This window comes from Salmo salar, chromosome 17 (assembly GCF_965601325.2).
Source record: "Salmo salar chromosome 17, fSalSal1, whole genome shotgun sequence".
In the NCBI taxonomy this organism is placed as follows: domain Eukaryota; kingdom Metazoa; phylum Chordata; class Actinopteri; order Salmoniformes; family Salmonidae; genus Salmo; species Salmo salar.
This window is the reverse complement of record NC_138307.1, coordinates 19,222,501-19,235,000: the sequence shown is the minus strand read 5'-3', so window position 1 is coordinate 19,235,000 and position 12,500 is coordinate 19,222,501. Positions and strand designations below refer to the sequence as shown.

Below are 12,500 nucleotides of genomic sequence, written 5' to 3'. Positions count from 1 at the left end.
GATGTATTCTATCCTGTTGTCAGATCACTGTGACAACCATGCCTGTTTCTCCAGCTACGTTTCCCATCTAACAGCCATCTGGGAGTCGGGATTTGGGTGAACTGATCACAACGATTGTGCAATACCAGCTTGGTTCATTCCAGAACACTTTGTTCTGAACTGAAGAGCTAGGATTGAAGATGTTTATGAAAACAAGTGTGATATCATATGACACCACTTCCAATTACCATAGACATATAAATCACATCGGTTTGTCAGTACTGAAGACTCACACGTCAAAGATATGATAGATAATAGATACCACACACAAGAGCCACCAAGGAAGAGCTTTATAGACTAGTGCTGATGTACAAACCCTGTAAGATATCAGGGGCCATATTCATACAGAGTAGCAGTGCTGATCTAGGATCAGTTTGACCTTGTAGATCATAAGGAGCAAGATTATATGGACAGGGAGAAGCTGATCCTAGATCAGCACGCAGTACTCTGAAACGTTTTGTCAGAGCTCTAAGTATCTTCCTCCCCAGGAGTGTCAGTCTGCTGCGGGCCATGGATGAGGACTATGAGGTGGACCTGGTGTACATCACTTCTCTAACTATCTATCCCCTCCTCCCTCTTCTCTTCTCCCCTCCTCTTCTCTCTCTCCCCCCTCTCCCCAGCAGTGTCAGTCTGCTGCAGGCCATGGATGAGGACTATGAGGTGGACCTGGTGTACATCACTTCTCTAACTCTCCCTCCTCTCCCCTCTCCTCCCTTCTCCTCTCCCCTCATCTCCTCTCTCCTCTCACCTCCTCCTCTCCCCCTCCTCCCGAGGAGTGTCTGTCTGCTGCAGGCCATGGATGAGAACTATGAGGTGGATCTGGTGTACGTCACCTCTCTAACTCTCTCTCCTCTTCCCTCCATTCCCCTCTCCTCTCCCCTCATCTCCTCTCTCCTCTCATCTCCCCTCATTTCCTCTCTCCCCTCCTCTCCTCCTCTCTCCTCTCCCCCTCTCCCCAGCAGTGTCAGTCTGCTGCAGGCCATGGAGGAGGACTATGAGGTGGACCTGGTGTATATCACCTCTCTAACTATCTCTCCTCTCCCATCACCTCCCTTCTCCTCTCCCATCTCTCCTATCCCATCGCCTCCCTGCTCCTCTCCTCTGAGAACTATGAGGTGGACCTGGTGTACATCACATATCTAACTATCTGTCCTCTTCCCCTCCTCTCCCTCCTCTTCCCAGGAGTGTCAGTCTGCTGCAGGCCATGGAGGAGAGCTATGAGGTGGACCTGGTGTACATCACTTCTCTAACTATCTATCCCCTCCTCTCTCCTCTCTCCTCTCTCCTATCCTCTCCCCAGCAGTGTCAGTCTGCTGCAGGCCATGGAGGAGAGCTATGAGGTGGACCTGGTGTATATCACCTCTCTAACTATCTATCCCCTCCTCTCTCCTCTCTCCTCTCTCCTCTCCTCTCCCCAGCAGTGTCAGTCTGCTGCAGGCCATGGAGGAGAGCTATGAGGTGGACCTGGTGTACATCACCGAGAGGATCATCTCTGTCTCCTTCCCCAGCGGAGCAGAGGAGCGCAGCTACACCTCCAACATCAAGGAGGTGGCCTCCATGCTGGCCTCCAAACACGGGGAACACTATCTGGTGAGATCCCCTGTCCTGCCACTGCTCTACCTCACTTCCGGGCCTGTCTGTTGGTGTGGTGGCTTTTCGTGCACCCTGTCACGTCCTGTTGCTGATGGACAATTGTTTCCTGGAATCGTTAGGTCATTCTTATTGGTGTGGATTTTGTGATTTCAGCTCCTCAACCTAAGCGAGCGGAGGAATGACATCACCAAGCTTAACCACAAGGTATACACACTCAAATACACACGCACGCAAGCACGCAAATACACACACACACAAACACACGCGCAAGCAAGCACACACACACACACACACACACACACACACACACACACACACACACACACACACACACACACACACACACACACACACACACACACACACACACACACACACACACACACCTCTCCTAAATGCAATGGTAGTGGTGGACGTTTTGATATGTGATAGTGGTCTGTGTGGCCCCCTGTAGGTGCTGGAGTTTGGCTGGCCAGACCATTATGCTCCGGCTCTGGATAAGATCTGCAGCATGTGCAAGGCCATGGACACCTGGCTCAACGCTGACCAACACAATGTAGTGGTGCTTCACAACAAGGTAGGTGGTCAGACACATCACTCCAGGGAAGGGAGGAAGGAAGGATACATAGTCAAAGTATTGGAACAGGGTCCCGTGGTCTTACAGATCACTGATCACTCCAGGGAAGGGAGGAAGGAAGGATACATAGTCAAAGTATTGGAACAGGGTCCCGTAGTCTTACAGATCACTGATCACTCCAGGGAAGGGAGGAAGGAAGGATACATAGTCAAAGTATTGGAACAGGGTCCCGTAGTGTTACAGATCACTGATCACTCCAGGGAAGGGAGGAAGGAAGGGTTTCTTCCCGGGAGTGTTACAGTATGCCGTGGTCCACTGTGTTAAGGACAGTAGAGGGTGCTCTCTGTTTGAAGAGTGTGAAAGGAGACAGCCAGGCCCCAGGGAGAAAGTCCCCTATGAATACTCTACTATATATGTCCTCAATTCTCATTGGTGAGGATGTAAAACACCAAACTGTCTCCCTAGCTCATTGGTCGAAAAGGAAAGGCACCAAACTGTTTCCCTGTACCTCATTGGACAAAGTGGGATAATCATGCTGTCTTGTAGTTGGAAGACAAGTCCTCCACATTCTAGTATTGCTGGTAAAACACTTAAATGTCCTTAACTGCAGAATGTTAGACTGAAGCCGTATATCACAAAGAAATCCAGTGAACATGAGAGTCATTGGATTCTAATAGAGACTGTTGCTGCTGCTGCCTGTGTTTTGGCAGCACATCCTCCTCCCCCAACCTCTCAGGCCCAATGATTCATCATACAACTTGTCATGAATGATCCAATGTCAACTAAAGTAACTCCCCAAAAAAACAACTTTAAAAACTTAATCTAAGTCTCTATCAATCGGTGTTAAAGTCTTTGAGTCAATGTAGCTGAATAGTGAGTAGTAACTTGATAAGTCTGTGGGGGAACATTTTATTCAATATGTACAACAAGTGGTAGCAAACAGAGCATCCCCATGGTTACCAACGCTGATTTTCCCCCTCATCCTGAAATTGAAGCTTTTGGTCAAGATGGAAAAACTGTTCCATTCAGAAACGCCTCATTTTATTAAATGCTATTTATTATCGCCTCAGTCAGAAATGTTACACGGGCTGTTTCCGAGTTGAGGGTCAAAGGTTTCTCCTGTAGTGTTGCATTTCTATCTTGTGTTGGATTTGACCACAAACAATGTCATTGTGATAAATAGAACCAGGCAGTTTGGTCAAATTCAATCTGTGGCAGTTTGGCTTGAAAATAGCCTGGTCGCTTAAATCTAACTCACTGTACAGCATTTACATATCTACACTGTAGGTACAAACATTGTTTGACCTTAAAGTGTGTAACTAAAAATAGCCTTGTATTCTTTCTCAAAAAGTATATCTCCCTCTCTCCCCCTCTCTCTCTCCCTCTCCCCTACCCCCCCTCTCTCTCTCCCCCCTCTCTCTCTCCCTCTCCCCCCTCTCTCTCCCCCCTCTCTCTCTCCCTCTCCCCTACCCCCCCCCTCTCTCTCCCCCCTCTCTCTCTCCCTCTCCCCCCTCTCTCTCCCCCCTCTTTCTCTCCCTCTCCCCTACCCCCCCTCTCTCTCTCCCCCTCTCTCTCTCCCTCTCCCCTACCCCCCTCTCTCTCTCCCCCTCTCTCTCTCCCTCTCCCCTACCCCCCTCTCTCTCTCCCCCCTCTCTCTCTCCCTCTCCCCCCTCTCTCTCTCCCTCCCTCTCTCCCTCCCCCCCACCCCTCTCTCTCTCTCTTTCTGCAGGGGAACCGTGGGAGGACTGGAGTGGTGGTGGCTGCCTACATGCATTACAGCAACATATCAGCCAGGTACCAGAGACTTCTGTCTGCAGACAAACTGACCTCATGTACCCTGTTTGTTATTAGTCAACATATCAGCCAGGTACCAGAGACTTCTGACTGCAGACAAACTGACCTCATGTACCCTGTTTGTTATTAGTCAACATATCAGCCAGGTACCAGAGACTTCTGTCTGCAGACAAACTGACTTCATGTACCCTGTTTGTTATTAGTCAACATATCAGCCAGGTACCAGAGACTTCTGTCTGCAGACAAACTGACTTAATGTACCCTGTTTGTTATTAGTCAACATATCAGCCAGGTACCAGAGACTTCTGTCTGCAGACAAACTGACCTCATGTACCCTGTTTGTTATTAGTCAACATATCAGCCAGGTACCAGAGACTTCTGTCTGCAGACAAACTGACCTCATGTACCCTGTTTGTTATTAGTCAACATATCAGCCAGGTACCAGAGACTTCTGTCTGCAGACAAACTGACCTCATGTACCCTGTTTGTTATTAGTCAACACAATGTATTCATTCAATATCACCACCATGCTTGAAGTTCCATACATCCTTAAAGTTCCCAGATATTTCCAGATGAATACAAACAGACATTTGTCCATTCTATACATTTAATTTTAGATTTCTATCAGTGTTGTGGTCAATTTGAATTGAAGGCAGTCAATTCAGGAAGTAAACTGAAATTTTAATTCAGTAATTCAAAAAGGGCATCTATTTTAATTGACTTGTCAATAAGCTAAAAAGGAGAAGCTATATATGTCAAAAGCTTTTTCCATTTTGGGATTTTAAATTCAAATCACTTCCTGAATTGACCGACTTCCATTCGTATTCACCCCAACCCTGATTTCTATGGCTTCACTCCTTGAGATGTCGGTCAAGTCATCGACAAAAACATGGGGTGATGTCAGGGCAAGCACGTAGATCTGTAACAGATAGATAGGCCAAAGGGAATTGGGATTAGGCCTCAAATGAAACACTGATGTGGTTGTTATGCCAAAACGTTCTGTTCAGGCTCTGGTGTATTTTTGGTCAATAAAGAGGAACATTTACATATGTCATACCCTGTAAAGACTCCAGATGTTTCAGGGTGGGGGATGGGTTTACAATCTTACACTTTCACTAAGGAATAACAAAGGTCAAATCACACTTGTTTCTTTGATACTCGAGACAGTTCTACCTTGCTTAATGCTTGAGAGTCAGTGGCATTCTAGAAGAGTAAACAGTACACTCATGAACAAACGTTACATGTTACAGATGTAGGATCTTAATTTGAGACAGTGTGCTACGGAAGGAAAATAATCCTGCAGCAACAGGAAATGTGAATTATTATGTGGATTATAATTCATGGACATGTTTGAACTTCAGAATACTTTTTAACCTCAAATACACTATAAGTTAAACATTTCCTGCATTTCAGGAAAGTTTTCCTGCAACAGGGTGATCAAATTAAGATCCTACATCTGTACATTGATCAGATCATAATACTGGGATACTGTAGCATTGTGGGGATGGCAAAAGATGAAAAGATGTAGATTAAGGACACTTCTTAAGGGACATGGTCGATTAAGGATGTTTTTTTAAGGGAGAAGACAACGTAAGGACACTTTTCAGGGTCATTTCAGGGCAACCTTATTGTATAGTATATTCTATGTGTTCAGTCAAGAAGAGCCGATCATGACCTTTGTCTCTCCTGTGGTCTTCAGTGCTGACCAGGCACTGGACAGGTTCGCCATGAGGCGCTTCTACGAAGACAAAGCACTTCCTGTGGGTCAACCGTCCCAGAGAAGGTCAGTTACCACTTACTACCTCACTTTCTGTTTTTGCACCCAACAACTTCCTATAGGCTGGATGAGTTTGATCCCTTGGTGAGAGCAACCGGCTGGATTCCATTCTTAGAATGTGTATCCTTCATTCTGTTCATTGAAGAAGTCAACAAGGGTAAAGAGATGGGCGTGACTTCTCAGAGTGGAATCCAGTCAGTGGATGACCTGGTGTAACTCTCACTGTTTCAAAGGCTATCGTCCTCTCCTCTCCTCAGTCCCTATCTCCCAGTGCGTCCCAAACAGGAAATACCTCTGTCTTTTTGTTCCCTTAATCCTCCCAATTAAGCCTAATTGACATAATTGATGAATAATGTTTTTTGGAAAGCCTAGCAGCTTTTTCTATTCTCCAGGATTCCACTGAGAGCTGAAAGGTCACATGGTTTTCAGAGTTCATTCTGACACTACTATCCATCATTCCTTCCTCCCCTCCTCAGTGATCTGGCATGCTGAATAGGTGGCTTTGTAAGGGAACCCTTAGTGGCGCATAGAACTGATTTAGGGTCAGATCTCACTAACCCAGTCCTAGCCATAGGTCATTACTGAGTAAATACAAACTGACCTGGGATCCATAGTTTGTGGCAGATAAGGGAACCCCAGGTGTATCCAGCAGGCAACAACAGCACTAGGCCTGGCCTCTGACCAGCTGCTGTTTCCTTACTCAGATATCATTATCCCTCAGCCAGTTCCCCGCAGTCTGAACTTATTATGGTCTGGCATGTATGACATTAACATTGGGAGGGGGGGTGGATCTCAGCACTGCTACACCACTGCCGTAGAAACGCACCACATAGAGAAACACTCACTTCTGTTCTGAGAGGTATCACTATCAAATCATCATCAACATTCTTGTGAGGAAATTCCACTCTAGATTATAATCTAGGTTAGATCCTTGAGTGGAATGTTCTGAGCCAAAATGGCGGATGGTTATCCAGACTTGATCTCTGTGGCAGCCCAACATTATATATAACATTTTATATATAATGTACAGTAGTAACTGTAATATGTCAGAATCTGTGTGGCCGTGTTTTCCGGCGTGACCCCGCTGTTACACAGGGAGCTCCTTACACAACCCAGCTGGTCTGTGATTGCTTCCTGCTCCGACCTAATTTCATTTGGGAGACCGAACCATCTGGCGGCTGACAGCGGAGTGCGGGGGGAGCACAGGGGTGGTGGGGAGATGGGCCGACCTCTGGAACAGAGGTCACACTCTGCATGATCATCATTAGTATCATTAACAGGCTGCCTGGCAGGCAGAGCTCACCAACACAACACAACATTCCCCTGCCTGGCAGGCAGAGCTCACCAACACAACACAGCACTACATACCCCTGCCTGGCAGGCAGAGCTCACCAACACAACACAACATTCCCCTGCCTAGCAGGCAGAGCTCACCAACACAACACAACACTACATACCCCTGCCTGGCAGGCAGAGCTCACCAACACAACACTACATACCCCTGCCTAGCAGGCAGAGCTCACCAACACAACACAACATTCCCCTGCCTAGCAGGCAGAGCTCACCAACACAACACAACATTCCCCTGCCTAGCAGGCAGAGCTCACCAACACAACGCAACATTCCCCTGCCTGGTAGGCAGAGCTCACCAACACAACACAACATACCCCTGCCTAGCAGGCAGAGCTCACCAACACAACACTACATACCCCTGCCTAACAGGCAGAGCTCACCAACACAACACAACATACCCCTGCCTAGCAGGCAGAGCTCACCAACACAACACAACATTCCCCTGCCTAGCAGGCAGAGCTCACCAACACAACACTACATACCCCTGCCTAGCAGGCAGAGCTCACCAACACAACACTACATACCCCTGCCTAACAGGCAGAGCTCACCAACACAACACTACATGCCCCTGCCTAGCAGGCAGAGCTCACCAACACAACACAACATACCCCTGCCTAGCAGGCAGAGCTCACCAACACAACACTACATACCCCTGCCTAGCAGGCAGAGCTCACCAACACAACACTACATACCCCTGCCTAGCAGGCAGAGCTCGCCAACACAACACATCATTCCCCTGCCTGGCAGGCAGAGCTCACCAACACAGCACAACATACCCCTGCCTAGCAGGCAGAGCTCACCAACACAACACAACATACCCCTGGCTAGCAGGCAGAGCGGCCTGGCGCTCGTACACTCCAATTCACTCTGACATCTCCATAGTGTGCGAAGCCTCTTTGATAATAGATGTGGCGTGTTTGCTAGTCTTGCTTGCCAGACTCATGGTGCATGACATTGAAGGGTTGTCCCTCTGTTTCACGCTGTGACTGTGTTGTGTGGATGTGTGTAGGTATGTACGTTACTTCAGTGGTCTGCTCTCTGGCCACATCAAGATTAACAACAAGCCTCTGTTCCTGCACCACGTCATCATGCATGGCATCCCCAACTTCGAGTCCAAAGGAGGTGAGTCTGCAGCAGGATAGCCTTTATTTCATTATTACAAATGATTCATGATTCATTTTTTAAATCTGATTTTTTTTCTTCAATGGGATAGCCTTTCATTCAATGAGGATAAATAATTGTTTCATTTTGGAATACTTTTTCTTCTTTTCAATTTTTTTCCCCTCGCAGGCTGTCGTCCTTTCCTGAAGATTTACCAGGCGATGCAGCCAGTCTACACGTCAGGAATATAGTATGTTTCTTTAGTTTTTGTCTGTTGCATTGTGGGTTGATTTGTCTTTCAGAGGGCTTGTTTTCTCTCCTCTCAGATTCTGTCACTCTATCCCTCTTTCTTTCTCTCCCTCTCAGTCCACAGTACTTTCAAGCCTGTCGCCCCTTGTTAAGAGATTAGCCCTTAATAATCTCCATATGTGTGTGTGTGTGTGTGAGAGAGAGAGAGAGAGAGAGGGAGGGAGAAATAGAGAGAGAGGAACAGAGAGAAAGAGAGAGGGGGAGAAATAGAGAGAGAGGAACAGAGAGAGAGAGAGAGAGTGATAGAAAGGGGGGAGAGAGATATAGAGAGGGGGGATAGAGAGAGAGGGAGAGAGAAAGAGAGAGAGAGAAATAAAAAGGGGGAGAGAGATACAGAGAGGGGGGGGAAATAGAGGGGGGGGGATAGAGAGAGAGAGAGAGTCTGTATGTGTGTCAGTGTGTGCTGGTGGGGCAGGCAGGCAGATAGATTGTCAGTGACACAGCTCTAGGGTTCTATGTGTACAGGAGGGATACCGTAACTCCCACCTCACTGACCCACCTTCTCCATCCAGGGTCCTCACGACCAAAACAACACCACACGGAAATGACCCCCCCCCCCCCCCACACACACACACACACACACACACCCTCATCCATTTACAATCTCACTTTTGATAACTGATTTGGGACAAGCGCTTCTTACTTCAGTCATACCTGAACCACTATAAGAAAAACACCAAAACTGTTTTAAAGTGTTTATAATGGTTTTCATCTGAATGAATTCCACAGTAACGTCCAAGGGGACAGTCACACCAGTATCTGCATCACCATTGAACCTGGCCTGCTCCTAAAGGGAGACATTTTGGTAAGAAGCACATCTTTTGTCATCAAATGTATGGGTGTTGTGGTTGTACTGTATACTGTGTTGTGTTGGCCTTAGAGCCCTTAGTGGCCTTACAGTAGGTTCATATACTGTTGAAGGTTGACTTTTTTCATATTCCACCACAGGATCCATTTTTCTCTCTCTGTGTGTCTCTCTCATTCTCTCTCTCTTTCTCTCTCACTCTCTTTCTCTCTCGCTCTCTCTCTCTTTCTCTCTCACTCTCTCTCTCTCTCTCTCATTCTATCTCTCTCTCTCTGTCTCTCTCTCTCATTCCCTCTCTCTCTCTCTCTCTCTTTCTCTCTCTCTCTCTCTCTCAATTCAATTCGATTTAAGAGGATTTATTAGCATGGGAAACATATGTTTACATTTCCAAAGCAAGTGAAATAGATAATAAACAAAAGTGAAATAAACAATAAAAAATGTACAGTAAACATTGCACTCACAAAGTTCCAAAAGAATAAAGACATTACAAATGTCATATTATGTCTATATACAGTGTTGTAATGATGTGCAAATAATTAAAGTACAAAAGGGAAAATAAATCAACATAAATATGGGTTGCATTTATAGTACACAGCTTTGTACGAGATCTTCAGTTTCTTGGCAATTTCTCGCATGGAATAGCCTTCATTTCTCAGAACAAGAATAGACTGACGAGTTTCAGAAGAAAGTTCTTTGTTTCTGGCCATTTTGAGCCTGTAATTGAACCCACAAATGCTGGTTCTCCAGATACACAACTAGTCTAAAGAAGGCCAGATTTATTGCTTCTTTAATCAGAACAACAGTTTTCAGCTGTGCTAACATAATTGCAAAAGGGTTTTCTCATGATCAATTAGACTTTTAAAATGATAAACTTGGATTAGCTAACACAACGTGCCATTGGAACACAGGAGTGATGGTTGCTGATAATGGGCCTCTGTACGCCTATGTAGATATTCCATAAAAAATCTGCCGTTTGCAGCTACAATAGTCATTTACAACATTAACAATGTCTACACTGGATTTCTGATAAATGTGATGTTATTTTAATGGACAAAAAATGTGCTTTTCTTTCAAAAACAAGGACATTTCTAAGTGACCCCAAACTTTTGAACGGTAGTGTACATGCTTTTCTGTTTGTTCTTTGTTATAGAGCCAAAATTATTGGCGAAGTGGTTTATTCATATATCTCTGTTTTGGATAGATAACTCTTCGTGTTGTTTGTTTAGAGCTTTCCAATTTTCCCAGAATTGGTTCGATTCTATGGATTCTTCAATTACATTGAGCTGATTTCTGACATGCCTTTCCTTCTTTTTCCGTAGTGTAGTTCTGTATTGTTTTAGTGATTCACCATAGTGAAGGCGTAGACTCAGGTTTTCTGGGTCTCTATGTTTTTGGTTGGACAGGTTTCTCAATTTCTTTCTTAGGTTTTTGCATTCTTCATCAAATCATTTGTCATTGTTGTTCATTTTCTTTGGTTGTCTGCTTTACATTTTTTGATTTGATAGGGAAGCTGAGAGGTCAAATATACTGTTTAGGTTTTCTACTGCCATGTTTACACCTTCAGTATTACAGTGAAACCTTTGTTCCAGGACATTCTCTCTCTCTTTGTCTCTCTTTGTCTCTCTCTTTCTCTCACTCTCTCTCTGTAATGTTATCTTGCTCTCCTGTTCACTAGAGTTCTATTAGGGAAGAATGTGTCCTTGTTCCACCAGACCACACCACATCAGACCACACCAGACCACACCACACCAGACCACACCAGACCAGACCACACCACATCAGACCACACCAGACCACACCACACCACACCAGACCACACCAGACCATGCCAGACCAGACCACACCAGACCAGACCACACCACATCAGACCACGCCAGACCAGACCACACCACACCAGACCACACCAGACCATGCCAGACCAGACCACACCACATCAGACCACGCCAGACCAGACCAGACCAGACCAGACCACATCAGACCAGACCACACCAGACCACACCAGACCAGACCACACCACACCAGACCACACCAGACCATGCCAGACCACACCAGACCAGACCACACCACATCAGACCACGCCAGACCAGACCACACCACACCAGACCACACCAGACCATGCCAGACCAGACCACACCAGACTAGACCACACCAGACCACACCACACCAGACCATGCCAGACCAGACCAGACCAGACCACATCAGACCAGACCAGACCACACCACACCAGACCACACCAGACCACACCAGACCACACCAGACCACACCACATCAGACCACACCAGACCATGCCAGACCACACCAGACCAGACCACACCACATCAGACCACGCCAGACCAGACCACACCAGACCACACCAGACCATGCCAGACCAGACCACACCAGACCAGACCACATCAGACCACACCAGACCATGCCAGACCACACCAGACCAGACCACACCACATCAGACCACGCCAGACCAGACCACACCAGACCACACCAGACCATGCCAGACCAGACCACACCAGACCAGACCACATCAGACCACACCAGACCATGCCAGACCAGACCACACCAGACCAGACCACATCAGACCACACCAGACGTGCCTCCCCATCAGAACATGCCTGCATTGTACTGACCATGTTCTGTTCTGGTGGGAAACCATGGTCGGATCTCTAGGACCAGCAGGGTTTAGGCCTGGAGATATAGACCATGAGTTTGGCAATCTAGACTGCTTCCTTCGTCTGGTTTGACTGTAGCAAAAGTCCTTGTCTTTATGTCCGGTTCTATGCTTATTCTCTCCTCCTCCTCCTCCTCCTCCTCCTCCTCCTCCTACAGTTGAAGTGTTACCACAAGCGTTTCCGGAGCCCCATTAGGGATGTGGTATTCAGAGTGCAGTTCCACACCTGTGCCATCCACGACCTGGGAGTAGTCTTCGGGAAGAATGAACTGGATCAGACTTTTAAAGGTGTGTGTGTGGGCGACTGTGTGTGTGTGTCTTTGTAGGAGTGCGTACACATGTTCGTGTGTGTATGTACCTATGTGGCCTCTCCCAAAATATGTACATTTATTGTCGTTTAATGTGTGTGTCCACGTGTGTACGTGTGTTTGTTGAAGTGCGTACACATGTTCGTGTGTGTACTGTATTTACCTGACCTCTGTAAAAATGT

At 46.7% G+C, this 12,500-nt stretch overlaps 1 protein-coding gene across 22 annotated transcripts in view; it reads left to right on the top strand.

The window, feature by feature from the left end:
* The window catches only part of LOC106575599 (tensin-1), a 185,322-nt gene that overhangs the window by 136,641 nt on the left and 36,181 nt on the right, over positions 1-12,500 (top strand). For 16 of the 22 annotated variants that reach the window (XM_082963555.1, XM_082963552.1, XM_082963548.1 and 13 more), the window contains 9 exons: positions 1,458-1,629; positions 1,786-1,836; positions 2,087-2,209; positions 3,939-4,003; positions 5,703-5,786; positions 8,143-8,255; positions 8,424-8,484; positions 9,273-9,348; positions 12,169-12,298. In XM_082963555.1, coding sequence (XP_082819681.1) covers positions 1,458-1,629; positions 1,786-1,836; positions 2,087-2,209; positions 3,939-4,003; positions 5,703-5,786; positions 8,143-8,255; positions 8,424-8,484; positions 9,273-9,348; positions 12,169-12,298 — 875 coding nt within the window. Of the gene's footprint in view, positions 1-1,457; positions 1,630-1,785; positions 1,837-2,086; positions 2,210-3,938; positions 4,004-4,422; positions 4,442-5,702; positions 5,787-8,142; positions 8,256-8,423; positions 8,485-9,272; positions 9,349-12,168; positions 12,299-12,500 lie in introns of those variants that run through there. The other 6 variants (XM_082963554.1, XM_082963547.1, XM_082963563.1 and 3 more) reach the window with 2 other exon arrangements.